The 17,984-nt window shown below is 46.2% G+C and overlaps 1 protein-coding gene across 1 annotated transcript in view; it reads left to right on the top strand.

Annotated features, from left to right (window-relative positions):
* The window catches only part of COL5A1 (collagen type V alpha 1 chain), a 325,021-nt gene that overhangs the window by 71,933 nt on the left and 235,104 nt on the right, over positions 1 to 17,984 (top strand). Inside the window, exons 2-3 of the mRNA XM_056859974.1 lie at positions 3,286 to 3,453; positions 16,002 to 16,215. Coding sequence (XP_056715952.1) covers positions 3,286 to 3,453; positions 16,002 to 16,215 — 382 coding nt within the window. The remainder of the gene's footprint in view (positions 1 to 3,285; positions 3,454 to 16,001; positions 16,216 to 17,984) is intronic.

Raw genomic sequence — 17,984 nt, 5'->3', positions numbered from 1 at the left:
ACTGACCTGAAATGGCCCTGGGGAACTGCTGGTTGTACTGTTCGGAAAGGTTATGTGTACCCATCAGTACATGCAGGTTTCCCCAGTGGGACAAATAGCGGCTCTCCAGTGCCATTTCAAGTTGGGATAATGATGTGTGGAGAAAGGCTTTATGTCCTTTCTCCCCTTTGACAGCAGTCTCAATCTGAACCAGGCCCACGTCAGAGTGAAGAAGTCTGGGTGCACATCTGATCAAAAGTTGTTGTGGTGGCCCTTGAGACCTTTGTCAAATGTTAATCAGCCTTAAGTAAACAACAATTGTCAGATAAGAGGGTGTGTCCTTTCATGGTTTGGTAACTGGCAAAAAACAAAAAAAGGAAGCAGAGTTAGCATAAGTGGACAGATTTCTCTGCAGTAGAAGGATGTTAGCAGTTGGGTACCGAAGGGAACTCTGATGGGACTGGAGCTATTTAGCTTATGGATAAGTTATGCAGAACTAGGGATGAATAACAAGGTAGTGAAATTTATGGATGATAAATTTGGGCCACAGTCTTGCCCTGTGTAATGTCAGGAGCAAGTCCTGGGAATGGTATGCTGTGGTTGGGAGCAGCTGCTGTTGTGTTCTTCATTCAAGGTCTCCCCTTGTCCTCTGTTTAGACTTAGCACCGTGCGAAGCGCTGAGTGCCCCGTGGGTCTCCTTTGGTCTCCGGGGTGGTGGTGGTGGTGGTGGTTGCCATGGTGCCCTGTTATCTGTCTTCGTTTTGCTACTTATGTTCTGTAACCGCCTATCACCTGCATTAGAGTCCATTTGACTTTTAGGCTTCTGAAACCTGTTGACTTTTCTGAATAAACCTGATTTTCTGGACTAAGCATCTCATGGAATTTGTTCATGAAATTATCACGGGGCTAGAGCTGACATGTAATCTGCCTTGAGTCCCTGTGAGAAAGCCAGACTATAAATGATGCAAATAAATAACATATAGTTCTGGTTGTTGAATCTCAAAAAAGAAGAGGTGGCAAAGGGCAGGAAAAGGCAGCCAAAATTACTGGTTTGGAGTGTGTGCTCTGACTCCCTAGCTTCTTCTAACAAAGGATTAAAGCTAAACTTTAACAGAAAGGAAATTTAAACATTAAGTTGTTAAGGAGTCGGATCCTAGTTCCCAAGGCCCAGTTTTCTGTCCCTGCAGCCACACAGCAGCTTTGGGGAACTGCTTCTTAAACTGCTTCAGGAGTGTGATTTGGCTCGGGACTGCAGGGTGAGGGGAGGAGGGGCTTCTGCCTCTCCCAGCGCTGTTTTCCCGAGCTGAATCAGGCTCCTGATCTGCTTTTAAAAGTTGCTGGGGGGTGGGGTGGGGACAGGGTGATGAGCAGCGTTATATGTGCCATGATCTCACGTATAGGCCCAGAAATGACACCGGGGGTAGCTCTAGGAAGCACCGGAAACTCTGTTGTGACTTTTTAAATTTTATTTTTCTCCCAGCGCTGCTCAGAGTGCCTGTGGGCACCCCAGGGGGGGGGTGCTGCCAGCAGGCCTGGCAACCCTGCCTGCCACTGATATCTGGAGTGCATTGGCAGCGCCTTGTTGTGCTGCCCCAAGTAATTGTATGGGTGGCCTGCAGGAAGTGGGGGAGATCTCTGGCTCTCCCCCCCCCACTCCCACTCTTCTTTGTGACCCAGAACCTCCTCAGTTCCCTACTTTCAGAGCAGGTTCACATGGTTATACAGGATTGTTCTCCAGTACTGCCAGGCATGTGTGCAGAGACCACCATTGCAGACGATACAGCATGAAGCATGCATTTTATATGGAGTTGCCTCAGGCAGGATAATTTTCAACGGATAGCATTCATGCATTTCTCGTTCAGGGCCAAGCCACATCTTACATTTTTGGGTAAGTTTTGTTGGGTTTCCTGGGATTCAGCTCGCTTTCCCTGTGGTCACCCAGCACCTCTGGGGAAATGCATTTTTAAAGTCTTTGGGAGCCCAATTCTGCTCAGCACTGTGATGTGGCGGGAGGAGGGGCACCTGCCTTCCCCTCCGTGTCATTTTCCTCAGCCAAAACTGCCCCAGAAGGGAGTTATTGGCATAACTTTGGAGCTGCGCATGCACATTCATCTGCATACTCCATGTGCAGCTCCAAAGTTATGCCAATAACACCCTGAAGGGGCAGTTTTGGCTTGGGGAAATGGCATGGAGGGGAAGGCAGGTGTCCCTCCTCTTCCCATGCTTAAATATGCCTTTCTGTGCAGCTTCTCTGTGCATGGAAAGCAAGCTGAATCTGGGGAACCTCAACCCACCTTGCCAAAAATGTCATGTATCGTGTGGCCTTAAGTGCCACCAAGAGGTAGGCATGTCAATCAGCCTGGTCTTGTTGGGGGCCTCTGGAATCCAGGCTGTTTCCTCTGTTTTACTGTTTTCCTATTTCTTCGGTGACCGGGGCAGGGTGCCTTGCCCAGTGACGAAGGAGCCAGTCTTTCTCTGGCCCTTTTTGCTGCAGTGTATTCTTGGGCTGCCAGCTTTGGGTTGAAAAATTCCTGGACATTTGTGCGTGGAGCCTGGAGAGAGCAGGGTTTGGGGAGGGGAAGGAACTCAGCAGGGTATAATGCTGTAGAGTCCCCATATTTCTTCCAGTGGAACTGATATTTGTAATTTGGAGATCAGTTGTACTTCTGGAAGATCTTCAGTCCCTGCTTGGAAGTTGGGAGCCCTACGGGTGGAAAGAGGCTCATCTTGCATCTCTTTGCTCCCCAACTGCTAGGCCCAGATTTGCGGGTCTGTTGTCCCACATCACATCTTCTGCAAGGGACTGGTCATGCTTAGGATAGCACTGTGTTCCAAACAGGCCTGTTTAGGAGGATAAAGAAAATGCAGTGCACACGAGAGGTGAGAGCATCATTAGTAACAGAACAAACAGAACAATCTAATAACAGGAATGGTGCAGATAACTGATTAAAAAAAACCCCAAATCCAGTGTATTTCAAGGCAGTGCCCTATTGTAAGGGAAATTTCTCCCCCTCTCCTTTCAGATGACAACTTTGCCAACTTTGGAGTCTCCATCCCCCTTCCACTTTTTTTTGTTCTGCCCTGTGTTTAGGATTACCAACTCTGGGTTAGGAAATGCCTAGAGATTTGAGGTGGAGCCCCTGCCACAGGGCCCACCCTCCAAATCAGCCATTTTCTCCAGAGGAACTGATCAGTTGTAATTATGGGAAATCTCCAGGCGCCATCTCCAGGTGCCTGTGTTGGATCTTTGCAACAGTACCTTCTTTTCACCTGTTGATTCTGGATTCTCCCCTTCTTTCTTTACAGCAGAGCCTGCGGATCTCTTGAAGGTATTAGATTTTCACAATTTACCTGATGGCATATCAAAGACAACAGGTTTTTGCACAAGCAGAAGGTCCTCCAAAGAAGCTGACGTGGCATATCGAGTAACGAAAGATGCTCAGCTAAGTGCTCCAACCAAGCAGCTCTACCCTGGTAAGAAGCGTTGTCTTTTATTCTAAGATTATACTCTGACACTACTCATTTCCCCCCTCTGTTTTCCAAAATCTGAAATCTATTTTGGTAGGGTATAATTTCAGATTTCAAGTGCATGTATTTGTTGTGAGTGACAGAGATTGGATTTCAGTGGGGGAGCCAAGATTCAGCCAAGTCAGACTTAAATGGTGAAAGAGCCAAGCATTTTAAGAGGATTCGCTGTGGTTATCTGTTGTTACCCTGTAGTAACCACAGCACTTATCAACTCTGCTCGGGCCATTTCCCCACACCTCCCTTTCTACAGCAGAGGGCTTTGTGCTGGCCACAAGCGCATCCAGGGGACAGATCAGTCCCGTTGTTGATCGCAGGAAGCAGCCAGTGTGTGGAACCAGTGAATTGGCCAGAGACAACGGTGGTCCTGGAGCATCCCTTGAAGGGGGTGGGGTAAAATAACTGCACCCCTTCCCAAGACTCCAAAATGTGACTGCTGTCTGCTGCTAAATACAGGTTGCCAAACGCCCAGGACTGTGGAGGGTAACACCTGTTCCACTGCTTGGCTCTCTAAGACTATTAAATGTAATTAAAAATAATAATTTGGGTCCTGTTGCCCACCAACAGGAACCAGGATCCAAAACAGCTTTGATGAGCAGGAACCCTCATATAACCCAAGAGCAAGTTTAATCATGGCATATTTTTCCCCCAAAGTCCACGTGCTGCCCAAGTAGAAAGATGGAGGGTAACATTTATACCTGGGCCAATTCATTATTTTATTTGATGGCCTGAATTAAGCAACTGACACTGGAGCGGAATTTTCATTCACTGACATGACAGTACCCACAATCCCAGCATTGGAGTCAAACATCCTTCGGGATGCTCCTGAGTCAGGTGAATGGGTTAAACAACTGGTTGAGCAGCAGGGGCTTCGTGTCCGATGAGGCCGGCATCCCAGAATATTTGCACAGACCTCACTGCATTATAGTGGACGCTTTGTGTAGGTAGCAGCCTCAGATTTCACCTCCGATTTTTGTATGTGTGTTTGCTGTGTGGATGGGGAAGTCCGGCTCGTTCCCAGTTCTGCTCACATCAGCATCGGCTGATCAGTCCCTCGCCTGGGCCCTTTCCCTTTCCATGTCACTGGGGAGCTTTTTGGGGATCGTCTGAAGTTGCTAATTGACAAATTGCTATAACATTATAGCAAATGGCTTTAACACAGCCATATGTTTACCAGGTCCTTTGAATTTCCAGATTTCATTTTTGTTTTAAAGTTAGTCTCCTGCCTTTTTCAATTCAGAGATGCTTCTCTCCCCTTATATCTCTGCAATGAATGGGTAACAAATATATTAACTGCTGATTTAACCCCCTCCCCCCCCCACACAAATAAAGTTCCCTGCTGGTGCAGGTGGGAAATGGCTGCTGCAGGGCAGGGAACAGGTGGGGAAAACTGCCACGTGGGAGCCTGGTTGCCTGTGGGCGGAACCAGCAGCTGTAGTGCCAACGGAAAAGCCGCAGGATAGTTGACATGTCGAAGACATTTCATGTCGAAGTGTCGTTTCAGGACTGATACAGAGGACTGGGTGAACATCCGGAAGGATGTTGAGGGAAGCAGAAAAATGTTTCAATAAAACCAGTGAAACATCTCTGGGGGGGGGGGCTGCACATGTCCAAGTACATCTATTTCTGTATTTGCATATTCTGTGGTTAAGCCCTGGCAGTGTTACTGGCGATGGGGGCTGAGCCGTGGCACAAGGCGGGTGGGGGGGGGCGCGTGCTTACAAAACCCTCGGAAAGTGGTGAGCAGAATTGAGACTTTGGATGTGTCACTTGGATGGAAGCCCAGGGCTTGGTGATGCCTTCCTTTATTTTCTGTTCAATAATACACATTGTCCAAATAACCAGCTGTTACTTCAACTCCAAATGAAAGACAATGCAAGTAATTACCAAGGAGTTTTCTCAGGGAAGCAGTGTGGGGATTTACCCACAGTGTGGGTAATTGAGGGTGTTCGGGAGGAAAGCCACAAGCACATGGCTAAGAAATGGGGGGGGCTTTACTAAAGGCCCCTCCTTCCCAGCCCAAAGGAGGTGGTTGTTTGGGCTAATCGGAGGGCTTTGCTTTGGTTCCCAGCACAGCAGAGCATTAACATTTTGAGGTTGTTCTGTTTTTCAAGCACACAGCCCCAAATCCGAGTGGACGAAGTAAAATAATGGCCAAGTAATGCTGAAATCTGCCCTGACCTGGATGGTCCAGGCTAGCCCGATATCATACAAATTTTGGAAGCTAAGCAGGGTCAGCCCTGGTCAGTACCTGGAAGTCTAGGAAATGGCAAACCACCTCTGGCCGTCTCTTGCCTTGAAAACCCTGCAGGGTCCCATAAATCGGCTGCAACTTGAAAGCATTTTCCACCACCAGTGCTGAAGTATTACCTGTACGGGGAATTTTTCACGGAGCTTTGCTGCGTTTTAAAATCTGATTTGAGGCGCTCCAAATTTTTGATTATTCATTGGAGCGCCGAGTTTTCCTGAACCGAGCAACAAAACCCGCATTAAGCCCTCATCAACTGAAACCTCTTTTGCGCTGTACTTTTTTGTTACAGCGCATTTTTTGGCTCGGAATTCCATGAAGAAGTTTTGCTTCGGTTCATTTGCCACCACCCATGATGGGCAATGACCCCTCCCCCAAGAACGGCGATTGGCTGGGGGAGTTTCGTGCTTGGTTGAAGACACCACCCCTTTTGTTTCAGTTTGTGCAGCGGCCAGCAGATGTAGCTTGCTTCGGGAGTGGTCAGCATTGTGTGCCTATTTCAAGTTATTTCCTTTGTTTCAAAAGTCCCGCTGTATTGCTGTGGTGCTCGAGCCAATCGCATCACACGTCCAGGTCACTTGCCCCCCCTTGCCCAATGGCGAACAGGGTTTGCACCTCGCTCGCTGCCGTGAATGTGCTTTGTGTTGGTAGAGGCTGACCCATTTCTTGTATTTCCTCTTGGGCAAGCACGCTCATCCTAACTCAACTGAAGAAGCTGCATTTTTTTTTCGATGGCTGGAAGCCAAAAATCAACTGATGTCCGTGGTGTTTCATGGAGGGAACGAGAAATGCTCGATTTATTCTCCATATGGGGCGAGCACAGGATGCAGCGGGCTCTGCTCAAATCGCAACGCAACATTGATGTGTTTGAGAAAATAGCCGCAGAGATGGCGCGGAAGGGCCATCATCACTCTGCGCTTGAGTCCCGTACTAAAACCAAATCGCTGCGTCGAGATTACAAGAGATTGTATGGAGAGGACAGGCAGAAGGCTTAATTCCCCCCCCCCCAAAGCGGCAGCACTCGTCCTTTCGGAGCAGATCCGCTTACCAGTTGGGCTGGCGCAGAAAAGGGCCAGAGGTCTCTCTGGCGGCGGCTTCTCAGCCTGGCCGTCGGGAGCAAGCCGAGCGAGGGAGCCGCTGCAGTTCACCGGCCAGCCGGGCCCTACCCACGGCCGGGAGCCCAGCTGCTCGGGAACCCCGGGGGTGGGCTGGAAAGGCAGGCTGAAGGGCGCCAAGTTGAGGAAGAGTGGGGGGATCGCAGAGGGAGGCTGGGTGGGTGTTTAACCCGTTCCCGGGCGGGGGTCGGAGGAGGAGGTCTGATGCTCCTTGGCCATTGATGCACGGGAGGTTTTGCCTTGGGTTTGCACATTTCCAGATGCATTTTCCCCATCCAAATTCTCAGAACTCAACAGTAAGCGCCCCATGCAGTGTTTTGAGAATTCGGATGGGGGAAATGTTCATCTAGAGAGCGGCAAATCCAAGGCGAGACCTCCCAGGCATAACACACATTGGGAGGAAGGGTGCCTCCGGGTTTCAGGCAGGGACTGTTGGGGGGGGGGTTTCTGGAGAGGAGAGGCAGCTAACCGGGTGGTGGCCCTGGGCAGCCCTCGTCCTTCCCAGATGCACATTTTCCCCATCCAAATTCTCAGAACTCAACAGTAAGCTCCCCATGCAGGGTTTTGAGAATTCGGATGGGGGAAATGTGCATCTAGAGAGCGGCAAATCCAAGGTGAGACCTCCCAGGCATAAACGGCCGGCAACTTGGCTGGCCCGTTCGGCACGCGGCTCCCTCCCCGGGTCTTATTCTGGCTTGAGGGAAGAGGAGCCGCTGCTGCCATTCTCCTTCCTCCCTGCCCTCTCCCCTACTTCCTTCCCAGCCGGCGGCATGGAAAAGCCCCAAGAGAGCCATAACAGCTTCTTGGAGCCGGGCAGCCCGGCCGAGCTGGAGGCATGTGTGAAAGTCTCGAGGGGGGGCAAATGGAGCAAGGCAGGATCATGGGAAGAGTGGGCGGGATTAGGCAGATTTGGAGCAGTGAGTCATGAGCGGAGCAGACGTAAGCAGCGCAGAAAAGTGCGCTGTTTCTCCCGTGAAAAATCGAAAATGAATCGGGACGGGGGGGGGGGGGGAAGCTGCGCTGCCATGAAAAAGCTATTTAAATCGGTTTATTGTTTGCTCCAATTCAAAACCGAAGCAAAATCCACCGTGAAAAATACCCCTACTAGAACAGAAAAATCACCATCTTTTTTGTTGTAATAAACTGAATGCTTTAACACCGCTTGACCATTATTTTACAGTTTTGGCCAGTCAGTTAACCAAAGTTTTTTGGCTGGCTAACTGCTTAGCGGCCGCTTCCATCCGGGCTCCCCTGCTTTCAGTAGCAGCCGCAGCAGGCCTGGGGCAGGAGTTGAGCAGGCAAAGGCTTCCCATCCTAAACTTCTGTATAGGTAGGAGATGGTTGCAAGGAAACCAATTTTGCTCCGTTATGGAGTTTCAAAAGAATGAGAAATTTTACACAAAAGCTTGAGATATTTTTCCCCCTTCCATTGAAACAAAGGCAAAGCGTAGGAGTCTGATAGAGAATTATCTGTGGGATTTCTGAATATCTAAGATTCAGGCTGCGTTGGTGGAATTTGAAGGCCCAGCTGAATCCTTGGAAGAAACCCTGGGTAGTGAGAAACATCAAAGAAATCTTGTAACATGTTATTTATGTATTTATTTAAAACATTTATTAGCCACTTTTCTCCCTTGTGGTATTCATTGTTTTTTATCATCATTTTATGTATATTGTAAGCCAATATACATAAAATGATGATTAAAAAAACAAACAGTATAAATAAAACAACAGTTATAAAAAGCACATAAAAGGTCACAATTACCCCCCCTCAATTAGGACTGCTAATAAATAAAAATGAAATCAAATGCTGTCCTACATACAACTGTCTTCCCCTGCCTCCTGAAGATCAACAGTGAGGAGGGCAGGCACATCTACCTGGGGGAGGTTGTTCCCTAATTGTGGGGCTGCCACCTTCCCCTTCTTGTGTGCTTGCCAGACAAGAAAATGTTAAAGAACAAATGGCTGTGGCAAAGACTTTCGGGGTAAGAGCGCACATCGTCAGAGTCGAGTGGGCCCTTGCCTAGGAAATCTGCTTCCATGATCAATCTCTTTAAGGTGCCACAGCGCTTTCTTCCTGGTCATCTCACTGATGCTTTTTTGGCGGGGAGGGATCAGTACTTGGGTGTCTCTCTACATTTGTGGTGAACTCAAACAACTGGATTTTGCAACTAGAACTGCAACCCAGGATACCAAATGCAAACATGGTAACCACATCTTGCCCACTATTAGAAATTAATTCCACAGGAGGTGGGTGCCGTGCCTGGCAAATGGGGGTTCTCTTTGCACTTAAAGGGATGCTTCTGATAGGACCTTTCTAGTTTACCCGTCTCTGCCAGCCAGGAGTCCGAAAACGCCCCCCCCCTTTTCCTGTGAGCCCTGCCCCTGTGTCTCGGACAGCCTGACACACTCAAAAGATGCAAGGCTCTGCACACCCAGGGCGGCTGCTGCTGCTGCTGGGACCACCCCTCAAGAAGAGACAGTCAGCGGACCGAGGGGGGGGGTCTGCCTCTGTTCATTTCTTTAATCCAACCCTGGGAATCTGGTAAGGAGATTCCCTTCAGAGCTATTAGCAGTTCAGTAAGACAGTAATGGTAGGAAGAGTTGAAGGCAGCAGGAAAAGAGGAAGACCCAACATGAGATGGATTAATAGTTGATTGTCATTTGTATATATGCTGGTCTTTGACTATAACAATACAGATTGATTGAGATGGATTAACTCACTGAAGGAAGTCCCAGCCCTCAGTTTGCAAGACTGTAATAGTAGGACATTTTGGAGGACATTAATTCATAAGGTCGCCATAAGTTGGAAGTGACTTGACTGAGATACGTAGCAAGATGGCGTCTCGTTAGGAGCTCCAGTACACTCTCTCCGCAAGTGAAAACTTTTATCTTCTCTTTTTACAACTTTTAACTATCTGAGGGTGTTTTAACTATCAGTCTGAAACCTGAAATAATCTCAGGGTCTTTTTAGAATTGTTTTAAAGATAAATCAGTAACACGGTGGCTGGAAAAATCTCTAAAGGCTTGAAGGAGACTATGTTTACAAGAAAACGCCGACGTTTCCCCTCTGAAACAACTGGCTTAAAAGTTGGCAAACAACAAAAAATAGATAGGTACGTCCTTGACAACAATGCCTCTGAAACGCAACCTGGTGTAATTAGACTTGTTACCAGATTTGCTGCTTTAGAAATGGAAACCCCATTACTCCCGGGTGATGAAGAGGGAGTTTTGCAAGAGGAGGATACGCCTCTTGATCTAAACCCACGTCAACACTGTTGCCAGCAATTACCTGCATTACTCCTGGATATATTCTCTAAGGAAGCAATTTTAACCTCTCAATCCATGGCTATGTTATTAGCTAAAGTCAAGGACATAGAAGCCGAAGTAAGCTCCATGAGGGAAGCTATTGACCGTTTTGTAAGCCTTAACAAGCCTAACATGCGTAATGATAAGGCAGACTTTGAACTTCCTCAACCAAACAAACTGACTGTAGCTGACTTGCCAAATATGAAAGAGGATTTTCGGGTGCATTCTCCACCAGCTTCTCTGACATTTCAACGGAACCATTTGGCTATCTTTTAATTCTCAGACTGATTACTATAGATGGAGCAATTTTAATGCTATTACCCTTTCATTGAGCCAATTGCTTAACTGCAATATCTCAACTATACCCCTACGCTCCTATTTTAGACTCTCCAGAGTGGGAATTTATAACAGACTGGTTCTACAATTTAAAAATGGAGATATCCCTTCTAGGATGCTACACCTCCAAAAAATTTTATATAGGAAATACGGAATTCGGGTGACCAGAGTTTTTAAGAACTGTGTGCAAGCTCCCCTGTGCCTCAAGTTAAGGGGAAAAGATTTTCTATTTAAGCCAACAAAGGATGCTTCAGGAGTAGTCTCTCTCAGTAATATTAGAACAGAACAGAAACAGACAAGAGATGGAGTCAACCCTATCAAACCTGGCAATTCGAATGTAATTCCATCTGATCATCCTCTAAATGGTGAAGGTTCTTCTTCTCTGCAATCATCATCTCAGGACGGAATTTCCAGGACCTTTAAATTGCCAGGGAATCTGGCAACCAAGTGTCAGGATGGAGCTCATTATGAGATGGATTTGGACTTAAGGTCACACAGAGTTACTTTTCAGACACCATGTTTCCCGTCGCATAATAAATATCTAGCTACTGAAATTTTGGAAGCCGAACATGCTACTGCTCAGCAGACTACTTTAACAACTTTACCCTTGAACCTCCACTTAAAAGGGTCCCCTAAGGAGATGGAAACTAATATCCCTCTGTCTTATCCTCTACCCACATTACCTTCAACTCAGTCTCCCTTTACTACTGCGACTGTTAATCTGGTCTCACCCTCCCAACAAAATATTCAAACAGATTCTGAGGTGGAAGAATTGCCTTCTCAGGCATCCCAAGCCAGAGAAAATCTGGAGAACTTAAGTGAAGACTCCTTTTTACTCTCATTTGGGGATCTCTCTGCCCAGGAACAACAAGACGTAATTGAGAGATTGGAATGTACAAAAAAACCGTTTATTAACACTAAAAATGAAAAAGTCTGTTAGTCCTTCTACTACATCGGATCCTCATTTCACCCAGGAAACAGATTTGACAGACACTGATGACCCTTATACTGCTTCTCTGCAAAAACTGACAAATATATCTCCATCTTCCCCATTGGATGCAACTGAGCCTACTATCGTCTTGGAATCGTTAGGAATGCCTATTGGTACTCTAATCCCACCTCAATCAAATGGCTGTATTTTTAATGACCCTCTGAAAAAGCTTGATCTGATAGAAGAAAAGGATTGACTATCTCCAGACTGTAATAACAGAGCTTTTAATTTGTTATCATGGAATATTGCTGGGTGGAATAACAAAAGACAGGATACTGATTTTATTAATTTTCTTAAAGGGTTTGATGGTATATTCCTACAGGAAACTTGGGAAGCTACTGACTTGAGTATAAATGGTTTCCAAACTTTTCTCCTCCCAGCCTATAAAGTGTCCTCAATGGGTCGCCCAAAATGCGGCCAGCCAGTTTGATCAGGAACAATAGCTTCTTTAAGCAAACCTTTTTGGGAAATTGTGATTGTTTTGCTCAAGCAATATTACTCTCCTCTCCTACTCTGAGCCTTATTATGATTAATACCTATCTGCCACCCTCTAATAATATTAAGGACTTGGACACTATGTGGTCCAACCTCTCTAAATTTACTTTTAAAATAGCTCAAAATCATCCGTTGGCTCAAATTGTTTTATTGGGAGATTTAAATGCTCGAATTGGGTCAAACCAGCAGGAATGGTCCTCCTCTATGGGTTTTGATGGGGAAGACTTGTTACCTCCCCAATTAAGTTTGCCTCATTACTCTACTGATAAAATTTATAATAAGGCTGGAGTTAGACTGATAGAGTTCTGTGTGACTCATAGCTTAATAACCCTAAATGGACTACCACAATTCCCTTCATCAACAAACTCCACCTTTATATCTACAAGAGGCTGTAGTGTGATTGATTATGGTTTATGCTCTTTGAACTTGCTGCCTTGTCAAGTCAGTGAATATTGAAACCCGTACTGAAAGTGATCATCTCCCCCTTTCATTTCTATTAAACTTGCCAATAAAGACCTTCAATTTTTTAAATCCCTCCCCTGATGCGAATAAGGTTTTAATCCTGACAAGGATTAAATGGTCAGAATCTACAGAAATCGAATTGTTCAATATCCTCCAATCTGACTTATTGTCCAAACTAAAGATGTCCATAATTGGCTCTTCCTCTCATGAGGAGGTGCTAATAGCCTTTTCTCAAGTTATAGAGCAATGTAGCTCTATAGCCAAACCGATACGTAAAACTACTTTTGAAACATCGACCTGGTTTGATCATGAATGTTTAACTCAAAAAAGGAATTTGCGATCGGTTTTTGGGAAATCTAGGAAAGGAGGCCAAACAATCGATATGGAGCAATATTTATCGTCAAAAAAAAGCTTATCAGGAATTAGTGGTTAATAAAAAGAAAGCCTATTATCAAAAAAGATGGGACCAGCTCTTTTTATCTCTGAAATCAAGTGACAGTAAAATCTTTTGGAAAACATTTCTTGTCTATTAAACAACAAACCCTCTCCTGACTCAGGTATTATGCCTCAAGTATGGGTTGATTATTTTTGTAACGTCTTTGGCCATGCTGTGGTCCCTCCATCTGATAATGAGGAAATTATTCCCGCAAATATCCCTCCATGGCATGCAATAAGTAGGGAAGAAATTATGACCCTAATTTCTAAACTAAAAAGTGGTCGAGCACCAGGTCCTGATGGGCTCCCTGTCGAACATTTTAAGAAATATGCTGACTGGTGGGCTCCACTACTAGCCAGTCTTTTTACATCAATGATCGTTATGGTATCCTTCCTGATTCATGGCTGAACTCAATATTAATGCCAATCTATAAAAAGGGAGACCCCAATCTACCGGGAAATTATCGTCCTATTAGCTTGCTATCAGTACTGGGCAAGTTATATGCTAGACACCTTGAGACCCGCCTTTCGGAGTGGTCTCAAGCTAAATCCATTATTGGCCCAGAGCAAATAGGATTCACTAAGAACAAATCATCTTTAGATCACTGTATCGTTTTATCCTTTCTTGTGGAAAAATACATGAAGATAGGTGGGGGGAAATTGTTTGCAGCTTTCATAGACCTAAAAAGTGCTTTTGACTCTATTCCTAGAGAGAAACTGTGGGACAAATCGTCAAATCTAGGAATTGACCCCAGGCTGCTAATACTTTTAAAGAAATTACACTTAAATACCACCTGCCAAGTTAAATACTCACCTAATGGTGGACTGACTAAGAAAATTTAATTCAAAGAGGCGTTAAACAAGGGTGTGTTTTAGCTCCCCTACTTTTTAATATTTTTCTTTCTGATCTAGTGCAGTCATTGGGTTCAGTTAATGGTCATCCACCTAAATTAGGGTCCCAGTCTTTACCTCTACTTCTTTATGCGGACGACACCGTCATTCTTTCTTTCACTAAAGTAGGCCTCCAACGTTATCTAGATGCTTTTAATAATTATTGCCATTTTAATTTACTTTCTATTAACTCCTCCAAATCAAAAGTAGTGGTATTTTCCAAAAAATGGTCCTCATACAAATGGCACATCGGGAAGGATTCAATTGAACAAGTTAAAAGCTATATGTATTTGGAAATTACTTATAACTATAATCTCAATTGGTCTATACATCGACAAAATACTATTAAAGCCACCAGGATTTCCTTAAATCAACTCAAGCAGTTTTTCTACGCGAAGAGGAATCAGTGTGTTCCTGCAGTGATCAAAATCCTGAATTTGAAAATATTCCCCCAACTTCTGTTTGGAGTTCCCTTATGGCTTGGAACTCTTAATCAAGAAGTGGAGAACATCCAAGCCATATTTCTTAGACAAATATTGGGGATACCTAAATGTGTCTCATATTTCACAATTTGTCATGAAACTGGGCAAAACCTGATTGCCACCAAAGCCTGGATTCAAACAATAAGATATTGGCTCAAATTATATTTTCAAACTGAGCCAGGTTCCCTTTTATATTTCTTGAAAAGTGAACTTCATTATTTCTCATGGGACATATTGATTAGATCTAGACTCTGCCAAATTGGAATTGATTTAGATAATCTTGCTCTGGCCAATGAATCTTACATCTTTAAAAGAATCAAGCAACGTCTCCTTGATATAGAATTGCAGAATTTTAACCCAGCTCTTCCCCCCATCTGCTCTCCGGCGGCCCTAGGCCTTAATAATGGATCGGGTAAAATGGTTAGGTATCTAGATAACCTAGAGATACCTTCTCAACGCCGTGCTTTTCTATTAGCTAGGGTTAATTCATTCCCATCTAGGATGCTCTTAGGCCGATACCTCCAGATCCCTAGACATGAACGCCTATGCACATGCAGTTTAAACTTGTTAGATACAATTGACCACATCCTTTTAGATTGCCCCTTCTATGTGACTGCGGGATAAACTGCTATCTACTTTGCTCCAGTACAAGACATACAGGAGTAATGAAGTGAAATGCAAATTTCTTTTGAGTGACCATGATCCTAAAATTATGGCTACTGTGGCTGAATTTCTTACAGGAGTTCTTAAAGAACAAGAAAAGTTTTATTAACCCGACTTGTAACTTATATGTATTGCCCTTTGGAGGTATATTGTTGTTTTTTTTCTATTTCTGTCTTTTGGTATGCCAATAAAGGTTAATGAAATGAAATGAAATGAAATGCAAGGCTCTGCACACCCAGGGCAGCAGCTGCTGCTGCTGGGACCACCCCTCAAGAAGAGACAGTCAGCGGACCAAGGGGGGGTCTGCCTCTGTTCATTTCTTTAATCCAACCCTGGGAATCTGGTAAGGAGATTCCCTTCAGAGCTATTAGCAGTTCAGTAAGACAGTAATGGTAGGAAGAGTTGAAGGCAGCAGGAAAAGAGGAAGACCCAACATGAGATGGATTAATAGTTGATTGTCATTTGTATATATGCTGGTCTTTGACTATAACAATACAGATTGATTGAGATGGATTAACTCACTGAAGGAAGTCCCGGCCCTCAGTCTGCAAGACTGTAATAGTAGGACATTTTGGAGGACATTAATTCATAAGGTCGCCATAAGTTGGAAGTGACTTGACTGCACTTAACACACACACACACACACACACACACACACACACACACACACACACACAAATGCTGTTAAATTGTAGGGGCTTTCAAGGCAAGTGAGAAGCAGAGGTGGTCTGCCATCACCTTCCTCTGCACAGTCTTCCTTGGTGGTCTCTCTTCAAAGTACCGACCCTGCTTAGCTTCCTAGATCTGATGAGATCGGGCCATACCATGCTGCCTTCCCTCCCAGCAGTTCAGAACTAGCACTAATTAATAGCCACAGCTTCTTTGAATTTATCAACTCCTTTATTAAATTTGATAAGTACTCTAAGCTATTGGGCACCTTCATGTCTTGTGACATGGCAAGGAGTTGTGGCAAGGAGTTCCATGTGTTACGAGGCACTGTGGCGTTGGATGGAATCCTGGTAGCACTGCAAAAGAGAGCTAAACACCTTCCTCCCACCCTCCTTTGATTCCAGCATCTCCATTCCCTGAAGATTTCTCAATCCTAACCACTGTAAAAGCCAAGAAAGGAGGCCAGTCCTTCTTGGTCTCCATCTACAACGAGCAAGGCATCCAGCAGGTGGGAGTGGAGCTGGGTAGGTCCCCCGTGTTCCTCTACGAAGACCATGCAGGGAAGCCCAGCCCAGAGGATTACCCACTCTTCCGAGGCATCAATCTCTCCGATGGCAAGTAAGTGGTGTGTGGGCCACACGTGTCTGTGGTTGGGCTGCGAATGATGCTAGTGAATCAGAAACACTGGCAGCGGGGGGTGGGGGCGGTTTGGGAAACATGAAACCTGGGTGGATTGGCCCAAGGTAGCCCTGGTCCCAACAACAGCCAGTAGTGGAACCCTTATTGGAAGGGTATAAAAACCACAGCCCTTCTCACCGTTGCCTCCTAGCCACCAGTCAGTCAAAGGTAGACTGCCTCTGAACAAGGAGACTTCACAGCTACTGTGGTTTTGCTGGAACCTACAAGGATAAGCCAAGAAGAGCTGCATTCTGCTAGTTATTTATTTAGGAGATTTGTAGCTCGCCTTTTTACTCAGGGATGGCAGATCCAGAGAATGGTGCATGCTTTACTTATTTTGCATGTTCTTCTCTGCTTGATTTGATATGGAATGAGCTTTGTGGGACTCACTTCCTGACTGTGGGGATTACTCTTCTTCTCCCTTTTTGTATTTCCGTGGCTTGGCTCACCTGCCTTCTAGCATGTGACACCGATTAGCTGTGCCAGCTACAGGTACAGAGATGCTCGGCTGTCCAGCAACACCTGGTGTGGAGATTCTGTACTGTGAGCAGCAGTGGCTGAGCTACGGCTGCTCTCTAGCAGGCTCATGGCCCCAGAAGTCCACACACGCACATACACACACACTCACCTGTGGAGAGGCCTGGGAGTCTGAGGCTGGCAGGAGAGATCCAGCCGAGACGTTTTTAGAGTGACGTCTTTATCAGCCCCATCACGGCTGGAACTTAGGAGGACGCTGGAGGCCTTTAGAGCCAGGAGGAAAGATGAGTCCATTACAAACACTTCTAAAGCTTGGTCTGGTTTGCGCTGGGCTCTTCCCACTGTGATCACTGTCCAGTTGTTGCTGTCCAGACCCTCTTCACTTCCCCACCCCAGGTTGCTGGAGAGAGGGCTGACGGTGGTGCATTCAGTAGGGCAGGGGTCCCCAACATGGTGCCCTCCCACACCTTTTTTGATGCCCACCAAGTGTTTTTAGGAAGTGGGCAGGCCCAGGAGCCCTTTGGCCCACCAGGGATTCTGACTGGCCCCTGGAAATCTGATTGGCTGTGTAGATTTTTTATAAATGTTGCTTTGGCAGCAGCTGCCACCGCAGCACAAGGATCCACACTGAGTTGCTGACATTAAGCTGTGGCCTTCATTTTGCAACTGGCTCCGCCTCCTGCAGCTGCCATTCTGTGGCATCCGTTTTGTGGCTGCGTCAACCATGCCGTGTCAGAATTTCCAAATGGGCCCACAGGCTCAAAAAGGTCAGGGACCCCCCTGGCCCAGGGGCTGCAGTGCCATGCGTGGCTGAGGCTGCATCACAGGCTGCAGGAGCCACAGAAAGCCTTCTCCGCAGCCAGAAGCAGGGCGAGCTCTGTAATGAGGTGGCCAGAAATGGTGGCCTTGGGTGGCAGATGTGGAGGCGGGGGGGAGGGACTCAGCCTCATGGTCTGTCCAGCACCATCCAGCCAGCTGTTTTCCTGCCATCTGCCCAGCCACTGCCCCGCCTGGGAGCCTCCTTCCCTCTCTGGTGCCTGCCTCTCTTTAAAAGCCGCTTGGCGGGTTGTGCGGGCCAGCGCCTGAAGTCTCACAACATTCTCTCTTGCGAGAGTTTGGCCGCCCTTTCTGGTCGACAAGCTCACACCAGAGTAGGTAAGCCAAGGAGAACATAGGAAGCCATGTGCGGGCCATGTGTTACTTGTTGCCCTGATTTGAAAGCTGATTGTTTG

The sequence above is a fragment of the Euleptes europaea genome, chromosome 14 (assembly GCF_029931775.1).
Source record: "Euleptes europaea isolate rEulEur1 chromosome 14, rEulEur1.hap1, whole genome shotgun sequence".
Lineage (NCBI taxonomy): Eukaryota > Metazoa > Chordata > Lepidosauria > Squamata > Sphaerodactylidae > Euleptes > Euleptes europaea.
Note: the sequence above shows the minus strand (reverse complement) of the source record. Positions and strands in the feature narration are given on the sequence as shown.